The sequence below is a fragment of the Muntiacus reevesi genome, chromosome 19 (genome assembly GCF_963930625.1).
Source record: "Muntiacus reevesi chromosome 19, mMunRee1.1, whole genome shotgun sequence".
Classification (NCBI taxonomy): domain Eukaryota; kingdom Metazoa; phylum Chordata; class Mammalia; order Artiodactyla; family Cervidae; genus Muntiacus; species Muntiacus reevesi.
Genome location: NC_089267.1, coordinates 685,772 through 705,888, shown reverse-complemented (window position 1 = coordinate 705,888; position 20,117 = coordinate 685,772). Strand labels below are relative to the sequence as shown.

Sequence of the window (20,117 nt, the reverse complement as noted above, 5' to 3'; positions counted from 1 at the left end):
GTTACATAACAATGCATCATCATTGTTTACAGAGCATGGGGCAAGAGGGCTGAGAGTGTGGGGTGAGACAGCCTCACCAGCACCATCTTATTAGTTTCCTCACACACAGCTTCCTGGGATCCTGGATGGCTCTTATCTGCCAACAGTGTCACAGCCTGAAGGCAGCTCCCCCAAGGAGAGGCCCAGCCCAGCTGGGACTATGCCCATGCAGCACCCAGGAGCCTGAGCAGCTTGGGCCAGGGACGTGCGTGCCACCTTGGGCCGCGGAAACCCTCATGTAGTCCATCCACTGTGAGTGTGCCCACACATGCCGGCGGTACTTGCTTGCAGGGTCCCTGTCTCGCCACAGCACAACTGAGCAAATGAGCCTGAATAAATGGCCACTTTTACCCTGTCGTGTCAGGGTGGAGATTAGACACTGAAGAGACTCGCAAGCAGAGGAGTCAAACAAAGAAGGGAGAACCATCTCAGAAGTGGCAGATACAGCAGATTAAAATTCTGCAGTTAAGATGAGACTGTGCATCTGAGGGACACTGTAAACTATGAGAATAAAGTGAAAGTGAAGTCATATCTGACTCTTTGCAACCCCATGGATTGTAGAATAAGTACAAGCCATAAGAACAAGGGATTGATTATCTGACACTGAACTGATCCCACAATATATATTAAAAAATTTTTGTGTGCTATTTTTTATTGTACTTTTGAGTCTAATCTTTATTCTAGGTTTTTAATTTTTGCTTTCTGATATTTGTTATTAAATTTGTACCTTTAAGAGTCTAATTTTTAGTATCCATTTTCACTTATGGATTTGATTACTGGCTTGATTACTCTCTTCCCTTTTGACCTTCCCTTATCTCCTCCTGGTCAGCTCTATCTCCCTCCTCCCTCTTCTCTTCCCTATATAACTCTGTGAATCTCTTTGGGTGTTCCTGCCTGTGGAGAGTTATTTCAGCATTTAGGGGTTTTGTCTTCTATGCTGTGTGGATGGGGAAGTTTTGATGCTATTGTAAGAGGGGGATCAAAACCTAGAGGCATGAGGCTCAACAGCAGAACTTTGGCCCATCCTAAAACTCCTGACCTCAGGGAACATTAATAGATGAGAGTTCACCCGAAAGCCTTCATCCTACATTGAGACCAACCTCCACCCAAGAGCTAGCAAGTTCCAGTGTGCAAGAGACCCCACGCTAATCCTCCAGCAAAGCAGGAGCACAACACTGAACATTGAAAGACAGGCTGCCCAAAGTCATACAAAATTCATAGAAACCCCAAACTCATTACTGGACACTGCATTGCCCTCCAGAGAGAGAAGACATAGATCTATCCATCAGAACACAGACAGAAGTTTCCCAACCAGGAAACCTTCACAAGCCACTGGTCCAACCCCATCCACAGGGAGCAGACTCCAAAATTAAGAGGAACTGTGACCCTTTAGCCTGCAGAAAGAAGACCCCTAACACAGCATACTAAACAAAATGAAAAGGCAGAGAAATATCCAGCAAGTAAAGGAACATGATAAAACCCCACAAAACCAAACAAAAGAGAAGGAGATAGGGAGTCTATCTGAAAAAGAATTCAGAATAATGATAGTAAAGTTGATCCAAAATCTTGGGGCAAAGGGGAGACTAGAGACACGGATTAAGAAGACGCAAGAACAAAGACAGAAATATAGATCAATGGAACAGAATAGAAAGCCCAGAGATAAATCCATGAACCTTGGACAGCTTATCTACGACAAAGGAGACAAGGTAATACAATGGAAAAAAGACAACCTCTTTAACAAGTGGTGCTGGGAAAACTGGTCAACCACTTGTAAAAGAATGAAACTAGAACACTTTCTAACACCATACACAAAAATAAACTCAAAATGGATTAAAGATCTAAATGTAAGACCAGAAACTATAAAACTCTTAGAGGAAAACATAGGCAAACACTCTCTGACATAAATCACAGAAGTATCCTCTATGACCCACCTCCCAGAGTAATGGAAATAAAAGTAAAAATAAACAAATGGGACCTAATTAAACTTAAAAGCTTTTGCACAACGAAGGAAACTATAAGCAAGGTGAAAAGACAGCCTTCAGAATGGGAGAAAATAATAGCAAACGAAGCAACTGACAAATAATTAATCTCAAAAATATAAAAGCAACCCCTGAAGCACAATTCCAGAAAAATAAACAACCCAATCAAAGAATGGGCCAAAGAACTAAACAGACATTTCTCCAAAGAAGACATACAGATGGCTAACAAACACATGGAAAGATGCTCAACATCACTCATCATCAGAGAAATGCAAATCAAAACCACAATGAGGTACCATTACACGCCAGTCAGAATGGCTGTTATCCAAAAGTCTACAAGCAATAAATGCTGGAGAGGGTGTGGAGAAAAGGGAGCCCTCTTACACTGTTGGTGGGAATGCAAACTAGTACAGTTACTATGAAGAACAGTGTGGAGATTCCTTTAAAAATTGGAAATAGAACTGCCATATGACCCAGCAATCCCACTGCTGGGCATGCACACTTGAGGAAACCAGAATTGAAAGAGACATGTGTACCCAATATTTATCACAGCACTGTTTATAATAGCCGGGACATGGAAGCAACCTAGATGCCCATCAGCAGATGTATGGATAAGAAAGCTTTGGCACATATACACAATGGAATATTCCTCAGTCATTAAAAAGAATACATTTGAATCAGTTCTAATGAGGTGGATGAAACTGGAGCCTATTATACAGAGTGAAGTCAGCCAGAAAGAAAAACACCTATACAGTATACTAACACATATATATGGAATTTAGAAAAATGGTAACAATAACCCTACATGCGAGACAGCAAGGGAGACACAGATGTATAGAATAGTCTTTTGGACTCTGTGGGAGAAGGCGAGGGTGGGATGAGTTGAGAGTGTAGCATTGAAACATGTATGTTATCGTATGTGAAACAGATCACCAGTCCAGGTTTGATGCATGAGACAGGGTGCTCAGGGCTTGTGCACTGGGATAACTCTGAGGGATGGGATGGGGAGGGAGTTGAGAGGGGGGGTTCAGGATGGGGGAACATATGTACACCCATAGCTGATTCATGTCAATGTATGGGAAAAACCACTACAATATTGTAAAGTAACTAGCCTCCAATTAAAATAAATAAATAAAAGAAAAAGAAAGGAAGAAAAATGGTAGACGAGAGAAGCAGTTTTCATTGTTTCCCTGTCAGGGTTGTTGGAACAGTCATGAGAGCCTTTTTTCCATCCATCAGGAGGTAGAATTAGTGGGCAGAATAATTTTCCAAGTAAAAATTTTTGATCACTTTAGATCTTCCACAGGAACAACCTGATTTGTACATGAAGTGAAGTGAAGTTGCTCAGACGAGTCTGACTCTTTGTGACCCCATGGACTGCAGTCTACAAGGCTCCTCTGTTCACAGAATTTTCCAGGCAAGAGTACTGGAGTGGGTTGCCATTTCCTTCTCCAGCAGATCTTCCCAACCCAGGGATCGAACCTGGGTCTCCCACACTACAGGCAGATGCTTTACCATCTGAGCTACCAGAGAGGCCCATTTGTATGCGTGACCAGTCAAACAACTCATTGCCAAGTTCATCATGTCAATTTTTGCTGTTTGAGCTACATTTCTGTGATGGGTTTAGTTTGATGTATCCATGAGCCCTACCAAAATCTGGCAGTATTTTCATGCACAGCATATGTAACAGGCATAACTACAATGATCATTTAATTAATGTCTATGCTGTGCTTAGTTGCTCAGTCCTGTCCAACTCTTTGTGACCCCATGGACAGAGAAGCCTGGTGGGCTACAGTTCATGGGGATTCTCCAGGCAATAATATTGGAATGGGTTGCCGTGCCCTCCTCCAGGGGATCTTCCCAACCCAGGTATCAGACCCAGGTCTCCTGCATTGCAGGGGGATTCTTTACCATTTGAGCCACGAAATATTTGTTTTCTTTGAATCTGTGTGCTGATGGCATTTGTCTGATAGCTACCCATGAAAATTATTTGAATATACTTTTGTAGCAGGGGCATTTTAACATACTTCTTTTGCAAGCCAGAACCTCTAGGAAAAGGTTGTGTTAGTTTAGATACACAGGTTTTGTTATGCTATACCCAGCAGTTTAAATTCCATGAAGACAAACTGCTAGTCTAAATTTCATGAAGTCAGGGGCCAAGTTTGTGCTAATCACTTTGTCTTCAGTGCCAAACACATGGTACATAATGTTCACTCAGTGAACATCTATGAAACTTGCACAATTTCCTGATTCTAGTCAATTGAAAAACTCAATAGCTCTTTCAGGGTTAGAATTTTGCTTCTCTATTTGCCCCAGCCCTGCCAACAAACCACAGAGACTATTATTAGTACTTTCATAATGAAAAACTTTTTTCCTAAGATGGATGTAAATGTATTGGAGTTACAAAAACACATCTGATAATTTGGCATTTAATACTTGAGTAAATCCTAGCAAATGTAACAAGTCATACACACACACACACACACACACACACACACATATACATATGTATGTATATATACATATATGAAACTAACTAGTAAGCCAAATGACCACAGCTAAAGTTTTATTTAAAATTATGGGTTTAAATAAGCACCTATGATTCCCTAATATGCACACTTTAATAAACTTCACGGCCTCTATTTTGGTTGTTGAGAAACATTATCCCCTAATGTTTATTCCAGTTATGTAGGACGTTGCTTAAGATATCCACTTTATAAGCTGATGTGGTAGTGATTAATGCTACTTTTGTCTTTTTCAGTACATTTTACGTTCTGAGCGGCCAGTTTTGCCCAATGAGTTGAATAGAAAAATGATTTCTTAGTCAAGAAATTTGACACTCCAAAGCCTTTTTGCCTTCTTTCACAGCTACCACTGTCCCAGAGTAGATGCTCCAACAGCTTGGGTCCTTCTGGTAGGTATGAAGCTTAAATGAGAAATAAAGCGAAGTTACTCTCAGGGTGGTTGCTTCTGCAGCATTATCTTAGCCTGAAGTAAAAAGTGAAAGTCACTCAGTGGTGTCTGACTCTTTGGGACCCCATGGACTATAGCCTGCCAGGCTCCTCTACTATCCTGACTTAATTAAAAAAGCTTTTTTCCTGCAAAAGTAAAAAGGATTTCAATCTAAATAAAGAAATTTACAAAATCACAGCATTTACAAAGAACACTTGGTTCTTAAAAAGAGTTTAAGAAGTCGTATACTATGGCTGATTTATGTTGATGTTTGACAGAAAACAAAATTCTGTAAAGCAATTATCCTTCAATTCAAAAGTCATATAAAATTCTTTAACAACTGGTAACAGAAAAATGGCCAAGCATACATGTATAGTCATACTTCTGTGGTATAGTGGCTAGTCACACAGATCTCGTTCCTTGAGTTTTTTCTTTTTACCACTTATCAGCTAGTCACCTAACTAGAGGCTCATATCCCTTAATGTGTCAAGTTTGTGAAAACCAACATAGGGTTATAAGGTAATCAAATTATGAAAACTTCGCAAGACCCTTAATATGTGGTAGCTATTATAAAAGGTACATCAATCAACTGATTAGTTTGACAATATTTGTCAATTTGTATAATTACTAAATCTTCCATTCACAATTTAATGCATACAACTGGCCTAATCCATTGAAGGTAAATGTTATTTTTTCCTTTCCTTTCCTAGGCTAGTTACCCCAAACGTAATGCAGAAACACTGTGTCACACTTTTTTGACTCCATGGCATGCAGGATCTGTTTTCTGACCAGGGATCAAACCCTTGCCCCCTACCATTCAGAGTATGGAGCCTTAACCATTGGACTGCCAGTGAAGCTCCCACTTTTTAAAACCCGTCTCTAACATATTCAACTCAGGTGTAGGGAGGTGTACACACACACACACACACACACACACACACACACCTACCTTACTCAAGGAACACACACACAACTTAAAGGAATCAGGGAATATGTAAACATATACTGAAAACACTATTGCTTCTTCAAAACTGTACTTTAAAAGAATTTGTCTACATGTGAAAAAAAAAAGCATTACTCATGCTTTCACTTTCCTTTGAAACTACATTGCTTTAAACTCCAACGGAAAGCACTCTAAGGACTGGGACAGTCAAAATTTGACCACAATTTGGGGTGCTCATTTTAGTGACCAAAACCTGACACCACTGTCTGTCATGTTCTCCATGATACTCTTAAATGCTTATCAAATAGTATTTAAGAAGAACAGAATGGCAGTTAAAATGATTCCAGAGATTAAGATTCTGAAGCTAAGTTGGGGAACCACAATATAATTTTTAAGTGCTCTGGTTGAAGAGGGATGACCAGATGTGGTTGCATGCCTAGGTTGAATGCTTCTAGGCATGGAGCTGTGGGAATAAGAGCAGTTTTAGGAAAAGGGGGCATTAGAAGGAATAACAAAGTTTCTATGCAATGCAAAATGACCTGACATTTATTTCTATTCCAACTAGACTGTATTTTCTCTTAACAACATACTGAATTTTAGAACACCATCTGATAACTTCATGTATTCAAGACCTCAATTCAAATTTCAACTATTAGATACATGGAATCTACCAGGATATGAGGATTTCTGTAGTCTTATTTACAAAATACTAGTTAAAAACTAAAATCTCATCATGCTGAATACTGCAGAGATGAGGTTTACAAAGTAAACTGACAATCCAACACTGCAAACTAAACGTTTCAAACTCAAAATGTTTTTCACTAATCATGAAGGACTTCTCAATAAACACAAATGCACTTTTTTTGCATTGTGTGATAATACTAATTATCATGTAGTGATCAATTGTACTTCCCAAGAACAGGCTACAAAACAAAACCACCCAGGTCAAGTTACTAGCCACAGTCACAAAAGATTGAAGATTTAAAGAAGCAATGGCCCCCAGCCCCCTTTTGTTTTGGCTCCAAGTTTCAAGAATGGAGTATATTAAATGCTAAATTGGTGTATGAAGAGATGGAATCAAACTCTTTAAAACATAAGGTGAAGCATTGTTGCTCACTCAAATTTTGAGGCTTCTACACAGTTTAATTAAAAAAAAAAAAAATCAGACATGTCTCTTTCAGATTAACACTGAACTATATACAAAAGCTTTTCAGATGGCTGAAACTAACACCTCACGTTCCAAAAGTTAGACTTGAATTAACTCAAAACTTAAAAAGGTATGCAATTATTGATACGCAATGAGAACACACGCCCAGAAGGTAAGCTGCACAGAACCACTTGGCTGATGGAACTGCGCTTCAAATCATGGCCTTCCTCTGCTAGTTTCTCCTCAGTACAGAATCGGGTCACTGGTCCAAAGTTATCTAAGCCTTAAAAAGTGTATAACGGAAAGCACTTCCATTAAAGTTCCCTAATTGTGTCTGCAAGGAACTTATCATGTCTACTTCGTTTAATCCTTCATTTGTTAAACAAAATCCACACTTCAAATGGCAGTAAGAGCCGTTCTTTCACATGCTGTCCTACAAAGTAAGTTAATGAGAAGCAAAACAACTTCAGTGATGATAAACGCATATCATCATTTATTTAATGTTTAAGCTCTTGCACTAGATTCTTACAAGCTGGTGAACACTGACAAATTATTTCTCCCACAGAACTATAACCACTTGTTCCCGGACAGTATAAATATATGGTTGAGCTAACGTTAATACACATCACCATTTTATCAATTACATAATAAAACAAATTGTCAAGTATCCAAATATTAAGTTACACAGCTCAAAAGGTATATAAAATATTAAATGTCTGCTCAATTCATTAGCAGAAACCCACTTTCTTTTTCGAGAGGCTGGGAATCACACTTCAAACAAAACTTAAGTCGGTAAACAACTTCAGTAAGTATGAAAAAAAATTACAAGAATTTCAGAAATTTTGATTAAGAATTATTTTAGTTACAGTAACAAAGTATTTCTACCTTTTAAAAAAATATTTACTAAATTAAAGCGCATATTCTACATGTTCTGCACAAGACAAAGGCAACATTTTACTAAAAATACTTAATAGCCCCCTCCCATTCTTTTTTCAGGCCCTCCCTGTAAGTTGCACCCCAAAGTGCAAACATTAAAATGAACTGTAAGGCTTTTGTCTGGAGACATTAAAGACATGTGCTTCTGTACAATGTAGATTTTCAAAATGGAGGCCTTCTACAACATAAAATGAGATTTATAGAAAGATATTAAATAATCACTGTAAGACTTGGTTAATTAAAAAGGGAGCAAATCTGATGCATACTGGTATGAATGTGGGAGATGTAAACATACTGTGAGCAAACAAACCTCATAGGCCCTACTATGTTTGAAATGATGCAAGGAATAAACCACATAAGGTCCAGAGTGTTCATAGTTCCTGGGATTTGTTCTATATGATACTAAAAATATACAAGTATTGTGCTGGGTATTTTGGCACCTAGTCTTTCTAAATTTCTTACGTATTGGTAAGATTCTGGCATGGAAACAGATTTAATGAAATGACTCAATACTGCATGATTTCAGGAAAGGTCAACTGGTACAAATTATAAGCACATATTAATGCTGAACAGCAAGAATTCTTTACTAGTATTCAAATAGGTTGATCATAACCTGAACAGAGACTGCAATTCTGCCAGGCCTGTGACCTGGTAAAACTGCTTTTCAACACTCCTATGGAAGCTTCATCAGACTTATTCACCAAGTCAACTGGGCTATCTGCTATGTACGACAAATTCCATTGTGTCTCAGGTTCCACTTCCAAGCAATGGCATCATGCACCCTGGTTTTACTGAATGCAACAGTTGTTTCTATGCCCATTGGAGTCTTTGAAGCGCAGCCGCATTTTAGGACGATACTTCTCCAAATACAAAAGTTGCTTGCTGTTAAAAGCTCCTCGTCGCTTTCTAGAAGAAAACAAAGGAAGTAATTAAAGCAAAGTCCTTTGAGCATATTAACATGCTGTTCCATAGAAGGCAATTATCACCTTTCTTGTAGCAATTTACCTTCTGATTATTAAATTGTGACTTAATGGAGAAACATGGACTGGCAACATGTGTAAAGGGGAAAAGAGCTGTAAAAAGTTAATTTTCTAAATGTTTGGGGTGGTGGTGATTAAAATAGTCAAAATTTAAGAATCCATTCATATAAAGTCCAAGAAAAGGCAAAACTAGTCTACTGTAATATGTGGCTGAAAGAGATTGCCTCTGGTGGCTGGGAAGGTGACTACAAAGAGCATGAGGGCATTTTCTAGAATCACCAAAATATTCTATACACTGCATTGAGTAGCTATTTTATTTGGCTGTTATGGTCAATTCATCTATCTTTGAGATCTATACATTTTACTCTATATAAATTACACCTCAATAAAAAGGCAAATAAACCACCTCACCAAGAATTTAAAGTAAATCAGTAATTCACAGATTACTGGATTAGAATTTTTATAATATGAACATCTACATGAACGGGAAAGATATTTCCTGGTGTTAATACTATCTCAAGAATGAACGGCCAAATAGGCTCTTAGAAACAAATTGCTCTCATAGTATTAATATATTTAAATTCATCAACATTCAATGAGGAAATAAAAAGTGCAAATGCAAAGAACTTATTAAATACATACTGTCTTATGAACTGTACTGCATCTTCATATTTCATTCCACCTTCAATTAATGCTAGGGCAACAAGCACTGGAGCTCTGGGAAGAATTTTTGATATATTATTTTTCAAAGTCAAATCCTGGAAAATTCAATACTCCAAACATTCTCCAATCCAAAGCCACTATTTATTTATGCCACACTTCCTTTTAGTATTTATAGAAAACGTTGGACATTAATAAAATATCACTTTCACATCAAATCCAGGTTTTCATCTATAACCAAAAAGAAAACTAGTAACTACATAAACTAACACAAATAAGTCTGGAAATTAAGACTTATATTACTGGAGAGCAGTATCCTGATAAATGCTGACAATATTTTCTTAAGTTCCTAGCAGTGAAAAATACTTTCCACTTAAAGATCTTCTAGAAAAATTTGCTTTGTTTCAAGATCAATTAGACTGAGACACAGCTGCACGCCCACCTCTGCAGGGCCATGCTGTTTCATTTCACCCTCCTCCACTAGGACTTTTTGGGGGCAGCAGGAGCCGAGGGCATTGGTAATAATATGGACACATGTATTTTGGCACTACTGGGTAATGAATTCCTACGGCATCAGGATGCAAAACTATACCACATTCAATGCAAAACCATCTTAGTGATTTTCCCAGTAAGCTTGGACAGTGACTGTAGGTACAGCTTAGAACACATAATTAAGCAATTCTGCCCACAGAAGCAAGTATAAATTTTAGCAATAGCACTCGTCAGTTTCAAATGTACTGGAATACGTTACTCTGTTACACTCACCTACTTTCAGTGAGCCAACAAAGCAAATTGATTCACAAACTCGTGACTGTCTTTACACGAGTCAAAGATGAAGCTTTCACTGAGAATTAAGATTGACATCATTAAATGAATTTAAGAAATTCTCTTACCTGCCAAGGCCTGCAACACAATGAACAGCAATACAACAACCAGGGTCTTCACGAAACTTAATCTTCACAAGACTTAACCAATCATCAACAATTTGGTTAGATGGTGGTGCGCCATCATCAAAAGGCCAATCCTAAGACAAAAGAATATACATTTTAGATTTTTAATATAAATACCACACTAATAATTCTAAAATTCTAATACCAAAACGTTTTCAAAAGCATTTTATCTTTAATAAGTGCTTCTTTATGAAACCCCACAGTCAATGAAATGCAAATAAATGCTGAATCTTTACGAAGATCTTTTATTACTTCAAATCTCTGGTCAGCTTTCACCTTTATTTGGAAACTAAGACTATAATTTTATAACAACTTAAACTTGCAGCATGGTACTATAAACACAGAGGAACCATTAAACACTTACGAGAACATGGATGCCTTCTTTCTCCACAAGAGTAGTGTCGTAAGTTGCTTCACATACTCTTACGATTGTGGTAACTCCATACTTCTTAAGTTCCTGGATAAAAATATGGAAACAGCGAAGGTACAAATGTTATTCTTTTGTTTTGTTCTTATTTTTAATGGGCTCTAGAGGATGGGATGGGAAAATAATCACATTATTCTTGCTCACAGTTTGTCATTTTCATCATCTCTCTAATAGGTATTGTTGGTTAATAGAAAATCATATATGTTTAAAAGAGAAGCAGTCTTTTGCTTTAATTGACTATACTAAAATAGTACTGAACAGGAATATTAAACCACATATTTTTAATAAATTTTAAGTTAAAAAAAAGTCCATGACTCTTCATATACTGAAGTTGTTTACAGTCATGGCAACACTGGCTGGCTGAGGCACTGACAAGAGGATCAGAAGCCACTGAGGAACCAAAGGAATCACTCATGACAAAGTCATCTGACTTGACATATGTTAATTCCTTAAACTTCTCATTTGCAGCATATAGTGTATAGTTTAGAGCCTTAAAAATATATTTAAAGAATCTAAAATCTCAAAAATGCAGTGTTAAATCTCCCACCATTTAAGATTACAGGTGTTAAAACTCAATGTATTATTACTAATTATAACACTTGGCATTTAAAAAAATATATAGATGATAATAAAAATTAAAAGCACTTCTATGATCTGGGAGGCCTATTTTTTATTTCTGATTATCTATAGATATTTATAAAATAAAATGCATATATGCATACAAATGAATTATTCAGCATTACAATCCTTTCTATCATTCAGAAGAGGTTAAGCAGTGAGACAGTTTTGACTATCTAGCAACCACCAGAAACAGAATTAAATCAGTAGCGAAAATTGTATCCTAAGCATCAAAAGAGGGCCAAGACATAAACTAATTTTGGTTTATAGCTGTCAGCCATTATGCTTAGAAAATGTAAAAAACACACAAAGTGGGCCTCCTTCCAACAACTTTATAAGCAACAGCCACAGGTTAACAGTCCACATATAAATTTAAATTAAGAAAACCGTGAGGCATGAAGAATTAGATATTAACTTATAAACCTAATCTATTTCAAGTACATGGCCTTCTCAAAAACGTATAAAATAATTCACCTCTAACCTAGAGAAGACTGATATTTCTGGGACTTGCAGCTATAGTCATCGACCACCTCACAATTTTCAAAATACTGCTATAAAAAAGCTCCACTATTAAACTACAATCAGTTTAAGTTATTAAAAAGCATCAAAACTTACCTCTATAAATTTGCTTAACGTTGCATTAGTTGGGTTGTGTGTAATAAGAAATCTCATGTTCCTGTACGTAACTTCCACAGGAGCTGGGCGGTTCATTCGAGCCATGTTAATTTAGTTAAAAAACACTCAATAGGGATATGAAAGAATTTAAAAAATTGAATACAGAAATGATGTAAAGAAACGCAGTCAACTTCAATATACTCCACTTGAAATTCTCAGTGCTTTTAAGTATGAAGTTGGGAGTAATGAATGAATGAACCTCTTAACAAGAAGCAGCAATTCTTCAATCCAGTAATACTGAGGCAATAGAAAGGAAGTGCACTGAGGTTTACCCCATCCAGATCAGAACTCTTGTAAAAAAAAAATGCTCTGTGGATTTCAATTCAACACTTCTGTGTCCAGGTTAACCAGTCTTACGGGGGCTTCTTGGTTGAGCAGTAATGAATTTCTGCAGTTCACTTGTCTGCATAGAGGTCGTGCTGTGCCTGGCAGTAATCTCCACTGCCCTTCAGAAACTCCATAAATGTGTGACCGAGAACACCACAGAACTGCTGTTTAAAAGAGAGAAAACGTTGTTTTCAATTCAAAAGGAACATGTTATGTTTTTACAGTATTTAAGTGCATAGCTATCTTTTCAAATTCAGGCCCACGCTAACTTTTTAATTTTCACTTAAACCACAAAAATACAAGGGTGACTACAGATTAAGTCAATAAGCAAAGATTACTTCAAATTGAAATTACTGATCTAATACAAATACTGCTCAAAGAGTATCACTGTTACGGTTGGTGAATATCCCTTATATACATTTTTCTATTAACTATTCCTTTTAATACTTGGCTATTTGCTTTACACTGTTATAAACTATTGTGCGCAACTTTCTATATTGATTTTTCCAACTGCCAAAATATTTTTACATATTACAAAAATTCACTATATTGGTCAATACATTAAAAGAAGAGAAACTGGTTTTCAAAATGCTACCATATATACTGCCCCATTCATTCCTTCACAACCTATTAACTTAGTGTTTCCCTTTAACAGTTACCCCTCATCTGAGTCTCTGAAAGTTGAAATATAAGCACACCACATACAAATACATAGAACTTCCATTTATAACTATAAAAATGATGTTCATAACTGCAATACTCTCGTATTTTAAAATTAAAATTTCACTAATCCCATCTTAAACTGAAATCCAATCCAATCCAAAGTGTTGTTTAGTCACTAAATTGTGTCTGACTCTGCAGCCCCACTGACTAGTCCATCAGGCTCCTCTCTCCATGTGATTTTACAGACAAGAATACCAGTGTGTGTTGCCACTTCCTGGGGTGGTAATCAAGGGGAACTGGTGTCAAGGGGAACTGGTGGTGGGGTGGTGTGAATTACCTTACATTTTGTCCCCAAGTCTCAAAAAGCAAGTTAACTGTTACCAATTATACTTTTCCCAAGTTCCCCTTAAAGACCTAAATGAATTTTATGCTAGCATCAAACATAATATGAATGTTCACAAGATATTTTCAGAATATATACAGGAAAAGCACTGATGTTGACAATAATCTTCTTCCAAGTGGTTTATAAGGAACTTGTGTGGTGAAAAGTAAACAGGACTGAAAAAATATTAGTAGCAGGTTAACAAGAGGACTAAGAGCCAGTCACTGCCTCAAACACTTTACAGGTATTCTCGGGGATAAATTACCTAAGAAAATCTTTATACTACTTCCTTAGAATGAACAGTTTATTCTGGCACCTTTTCAATGACAGTGAATTAAAGTAATCTGCAAAGCTGTTAAGGTCAAGGGCTCTTATCTCAGTATTCTGATTTCCAAGTGCTACCCTCTTTCAATTGAAAGCTATAGAGACAGTATTGCACACCACTGATTTCCATATTTAAGAGCTAAAATTCCCGTTACTGCTGAGTCTGGCCATATCTTTTCCAAGTAGGCTGTTTAAGGAGAAATCACATAAAGAAATGGCAGCAATGTCTGCGCAGAAGTTTGTCATATTGCAGAGTCAAAGCAATACATCTCTGTAACTATTTGACAAATGGTTAATTGGAGAGTTTGTTCCACAACTTACACTTTATATAATGCCCCTAAATAATGCACGTATAAAATGCTGCTTACTCCTGAAAATGATCTAGCATTCTTGTCTTCAACTTTTTCACTGCCATCACACAAAAATTCATATAAAAAGGGTCACAGGATGGGAATTTCCTAGCGGTTCAGTGGTTAGGACTACGCGCTCTCACTGTGCTGTGTGTTTAGCCGCTCTGTTGTGTCCGACTCTTTGCGACCCCACGGACCACTTGCCCGCCATGTTCCTCCATCCATGGGGATTCTCCAAGCAAAAACATCGGAGTGGGTTGCCATGCCCTCCACCTCCACGGGAACTTCCCAACCCAGGTCTGCTGCATTGCAGGCGGATTCTTTACAGTCCGAGCCACCAGGGAAGCCCGAAAATACTGGAGTGGGTAACCTATCCTTCTCCAGGGGATCTTCCCGACCCAGGAATCGAACCCAGGATACGCGTTGCAGGAGGATTCTTTACTAGCTGAGTTACCAGGGAAGTTCTGCGCTCTCACTGCCAAGGGTTCAACCCCTGATCGGGAAACTAAGATCCCACAAGGATCTCCTGAAAGCCAAAAAAAGAAGGCTCATAATCTGGATCTCAAGAAATCAACGGTGCCAGACCACAGTGCAAACACCTTTGTACTCGTGTAATGCTAGAGAGTTCCACGGGCGGGAGCTCAACCTCATTGTGGTCTGGTTGGCCACGGTACCACAAGACGGCCAGAGGCAACAAGACGAGTTTCAAGAACAACCCGAAGGGCCCAGATTACAGCGCGCCATGAGTCGCTCGAGGCCGGAGCGGAGCGTGCCAACCGCTCCCATGGCTCTAAGGCTGGCCGCTTCTCTCCGGCCGGCCCGCCCCGCTTCGGGGCGGCGACAAGCCCGGACTTGCTCCCGCCGCCCGGGCGGGGCGGGCGGCTCACCTGGCGGGGCCGCGCGGCCTGGATCACGGGTCCGCGCCGCGCCTTCAGTCCGGCGCCGGCGCCGAGGCCATTTTGTCCGAGCGCCAGTCGCGGCCGCGGAGCGCAGGATGGCCGCACAGGCCGAGTCCCGCCGGCCCGGTCCGCGAGCGCCGCTTCGCCCGCCCGCCGGGTCCGGGGGCGCGCCCGCAGCACTGACGCGCAGCTCGCGCCCCGCCCGGGCCACGTCCCCGCTGCCGGGCCCCGCGGCAAACAAAGGGGCCTGGGGCGCCGACCGGCCCGCCGGACGTCAGGGCCGGCGACAGTCACAAAGCGGCTTCTGTGCCGCCGGGCGCCCCGCCCGCCGCCGGGCCTTGGGCCGGGACGCGGGCGGGCGCCGGGCTGCTAACAAAGGCGGCGGCGCGGGGCGTGCGTACTCACAGGAATATGTCTACTCATTGAAGATTGTGGCCTAACCATACAGCCGGTCCCGAGGCGGAGGCGGCGGCGGCGGCGGGGCAGGGGCGGTGGCGGGCGTCGTGCGGCGGCGGCGGCTTCGCGGGCGGCGGCGGCACCGGAGTCGGTTCTGCAGTGAGCGGCCCCGGGAAGAGCGCGCAGCCTCGCCGCCCGCAGCCCAGGCAGCCAATGTGCGCGCCGCGGCACCCTTGCGTCATGTACGTGGCGTGACGTGCGCGCACCGGTGACCAATCGCAGTCAGGCTCCAGGCCGAGCGCCACCGACAGGGGCGGAAGTGCGGCCCCGGGGACGTCACGGCGCGGCGGCGGCTACCGGCGTGAGCCGGTTGGTGAATGGCGGCGGCCGCCGTCGGATCGCTGGCCGGCAGGGGTGGGGCGGTGAGGTCCGGGAAGGGCACGGGAGGGAGACTGGGAGCTGGAGGGGAGGCCGGGAGTGGGAGGAGACGCTCCACCGCCTCACCAAAACCCCTGAGGGATAAGGACAGCCTCGTCACCGGAGCAGGCCTGAAGCTGGCCTCGGCTCAGCACGCAGTGCCCGCTGGCCGGCACCGAGCCGCAGTCCCGGCCCGGGCTCCTTTTGCTGAGAGTCAGACCACAGTTCGCTCTGCCTGCGGTTTTCGCGGGCACCGCGCCCGGAGACCCCCATCGCCAGACAATGGTTCTGCTGGCTCCGCGGCCCTGACCGCGGGTGAGCCGGAGCGGGCGCTCTCGAGCAGGACGGGCGTGATTCAGCGAGCAACCCACAGGAGATTGGAGAATGCCTTGGATGCACATAAACGCTCCTGCTCCCCACAGGCTTCTTTGGTCGCGCCTTCACACGACGCATGCGGGCAACTGCTTTTGGCTCGAGCGTGGCATTTGGAAATCGCACGCGTCCTTTGTACCTCTGCTCATTTGACGTGTTGTCACGGATCATGAAAGGTTAGGCAGCGTTCTAAAAATCAATTTTCGGTTTGGTTAAGGACTGATATAATTGTTGGCGTCAAAGCTAAAGCTTTCCTTTTTGTTCGTTTTCAGAACTCTTTCACTCTCTTCGTAACTGAGACCCATTAAGAAGTAAAGCCTTATCACCATTGTTCTGTTACACAAGGGCAGCTCTGTCACTTATAATCTGAAAACTTTTTCCTCTGCTTTCTAGGAGTAAACCGGAGTTTTACCTGCTTTGAAGAACTTGGTTTTCTACTAACATTGAGGCCTTTTGTTTGCTGTTTTCATTGAGGGTAGATTGGAGAGGTTTTAGGGATCAAATTTTTTCTTAGTCAGTGTACAGACGCATTTTAGGATTTATTAGAGCGTCTACTTAGAAACTGTGCTTGCATAGTTATTCAACTTTTTAATAAACACATACTCTATAAATAAAGTAAGTGCTTTCAATGAAGAGATTTGGGTCAGGCAAGGTTTTAGAAGAACCAAAATCAGATTGTCTTCATTTTAAAGAAATTGCCTGCCTTGGAAACTTTTGACTCCATCTAAGTCAGGAAAACTCAAAGACCTTGAGAAATAATGCCCTTTCGTTTCATAAAAATTTAAAACTTTTATATGGCAAAAGGCATTTGACAAACGTAAATTATTTAATGGCCCACTGAAAGTATTGGCGATGTATCATGGGCAGAGTTAACACTATAGTGATTAAAATACTTAAGCGACATTTCCAAGAGTGTGGTTAAAAAACACGGTCAGTCGGCGACTCTCCATCCAAAAGTTTGTCCGCACAGTGACTCTACTTGGAAGAGTGAGAGCTTTTAAACAACTGAATTTGGTGGGATGATACATAAATTTAGCCAAGCAGAGCCAAATCAGTATTAACCAGTTTTCTTGTAGAACTTGTGATACAAGTTGAGCCTTGTGAGCCAGATCCTGTAATTAATTATCACAAGCAGTGCTGACACGAAATATCCAGTTAGCTGTTGCTCATCAAGCTCTAAAAGCTGAGCTCAGACTCACAAGTGGACTAATCAGTTTTGGGGGGGATCGGTGAGGGTGTGGTCTTGGCCTCTCCTATGCGGTGCCATCTTGTTCTACTTTGAAAAGACACGGATGAGAAACTAGATGTTTTTGCCCGTAAGAAAAAAACAAAACTTGAAACAAGATATATTAATAAATGTGATCTTGCTCACCAGCTCACTGAATTTTCTCAGGGTAGTCATGGGCCTGCCACTTTGGCAGCTGCCATGGTTATATGTGTCCTGTGGTGTTACGGTTCACTGCTAAACATGTGTGCTTTACTGAGCCCAGTAGTTTTAAGCTGCTGATTAAAACTACTTAGAGACCAGTGGTCCATCCTGTCATTGGTTAGGAGCCTCCTGTGGTCAGAGTACTTCTCACCTACCTCTGTAGATTTACACTTGGAACATCAGCAGCCGAACTTGTTAAAGCAGTGTTCAGACTGAGTGAACAGGCTTGCAAATAGTGGTCCAGACATTCAGAAGTAAGGTAATACCTCTGAAAAGGCAATGCTCCAGAAAGAAGCCCTAAGATGGAGGAGGATTTCTCCAGCTGAACAGAACGCCCATGTAGCAGTTATTAATACTTTTCTCCGCAAAACATGTGTCCTTGAACTCATCATGGTAGGTAGGACTTCTTCAGCATGTTTAAAATGCAAACGCCAACATTTGGGAGGTAAAGGACACTATAAGAGCATTGAGGAAAAGCCTTATGGAAGATGAAACTGCAAAAGACTACAAACGAGCAAAAACAAGAAGAGCAGGGAGTTGTTTACAGGATGGCAGATCTCCTGGAAAGGAATCATTGATTCCACTTATACCAGATATATAAAAATTGGAGGATTTCAACTCTTCTTTCTTCTTGGATTTATTAGGGCCATGAATGGTAGATTGAGGCTGTAATGAAGTCTGATTAAAAAAAAATAAAGCGAGAGTATTGCCATTGCAATGATAGATCAAATGTGATGACAACAACCTAGAAAAATTAACTATATTAAAAGGTATGATGATGTACCAAGTGTATTTAATAGAGGCAAGTATCCCTGTGGATGTCTGGATACCAGTAAAGAGGGCAATCTTAAGTATATCCTCAAACTTAAAAAGTGTCCTAAAAGTTCAGGGATACAACCATGGCTCCTGTTAACATTGTAACAGTTTATTTTCCTTTTTTCTGTTATGGAACAGTCTGTTTTATATGTAAAATGAATCTTCTTGTGTGATTCGTTTTAAAAAATGTTAAAAATGGATAGTATACTTAAATTTCTGTGAACATATAATTTTCAGTGTGTGAATGTTGTTTAAAGCATACTCTGTGTTAAAAAATGACAGTCTTCTTCCCCTAAGTTATTGACTTAAAGTTTTGTTGTCTTTTTAATAGCTATATATTTTGTGTATTTATTATTTTTAATTGAGGTATGATTGACATATAACATTATATTAGCTTCAAGTATATGAAATGATTCAATATTTGTATTTCACAAAATAAGTCTCATATTTAAAGTATGATTTTTCTTGGGATGAGGATTTCAAGTCTTTTAAATATGCTAGATAAATAATAACCAAACAACAGTGATGCATCATGATTTCTATGCAACTTTTAGTCACAGAAATTTCCAGCAAGCATTTAAGCTTATTACAAGCCTTTCAAGTTCAAAGTCTGTATAGGCGAGTTCCTATACTTCGGCTATTATGTTTTGACCCAGTCAGACATGGAAATTGTCAGGTGATTGCTAAAAATATAAATATGTTTAGATAAAAGAATCCTGCTGGATCAGAAATGAATGTTTTATTAAGTCATCAAGGCCAATCATTAGAGATATTTTTTCTCTGTAAAATTGACTTAAAGCAGTTTTCAAAAAATCTTTTAAAACTATTTTAAGAAATAGTTCTCTTTAGTAAATCTCTATTATGTCTATATTCTGCCCTTTTATGTCTAACTTTAATCAACTTGAGTACAGACATTCAAGTTACTTAGGTAAGTCTTCAAATCAGATGAAACTGTTTTCACATTTGAAACCCTGCCTCTTAATGTAATGAATATTTACTTCTGTGGAGGTTCAGCATGCATATTCTGATGTGACAGGTTAATAAAAATAGTATTTCTATTTGCCTACTGGAAGGAAGTATTTCTTTGGGATACTGAATAAAGGACTTACTGTGAACCTATAACTCTTCATAGCATTTTCATACCGTGTCATTCTTATGACTGATTCACATACTGGTATCTGGACTAACCTAAGAAAATTCTTCTTATGTTTAGATCATTTGAGAATTTTTGGAAATCAGGAGGACCACAGTCTCCATGTAACTGTTTAGGACATGTTGAATTATGCCACAGTCTGAAGTGAGGCAAAAATAGCTTAGAAAAGGAGAATTTAATTTGGCCAGAGAAAAGGAATGGAGTGTAAATAAATTTTAAAGGTTAGTTATGCATGTTATGGCAAAACTGTCTCTTGACAGGCTTAATTTAAAGAGTTGGCATT

General features: G+C 40.0%; 2 protein-coding genes across 3 annotated transcripts; both read right to left on the bottom strand.

Moving 5' to 3' along the window:
* Positions 1 to 7,530: 7,530 nt before the first annotated feature.
* On the bottom strand, positions 7,531 to 12,385 carry PTP4A1 (protein tyrosine phosphatase 4A1). Of its 2 annotated transcripts, none has more exons than XM_065911800.1 (5): positions 12,247 to 12,385; positions 10,951 to 11,043; positions 10,530 to 10,660; positions 9,619 to 9,693; positions 7,531 to 8,902 (listed from the first exon to the last, which is right to left on the bottom strand). In XM_065911800.1, exons 1-5 carry the CDS (start codon positions 12,349 to 12,351, stop codon positions 8,785 to 8,787), a joined length of 522 nt encoding a protein of 173 aa, XP_065767872.1. In that variant the 5' UTR covers positions 12,352 to 12,385; the 3' UTR covers positions 7,531 to 8,784. The 2 variants fall into 2 exon arrangements, with proteins under 2 accessions (XP_065767872.1, XP_065767873.1); XM_065911801.1 differs by having other exon boundaries at positions 7,531 to 8,898.
* A 272-nt stretch (positions 12,386 to 12,657) lies between these two features.
* On the bottom strand, positions 12,658 to 15,795 carry LOC136150913 (uncharacterized). Its single transcript, XM_065911802.1, has 2 exons — positions 15,657 to 15,795; positions 12,658 to 12,797 (listed from the first exon to the last, which is right to left on the bottom strand). Exons 1-2 carry the CDS (start codon positions 15,693 to 15,695, stop codon positions 12,702 to 12,704), a joined length of 135 nt encoding a protein of 44 aa, XP_065767874.1. The 5' UTR covers positions 15,696 to 15,795; the 3' UTR covers positions 12,658 to 12,701.
* Positions 15,796 to 20,117: the final 4,322 nt, after the last annotated feature.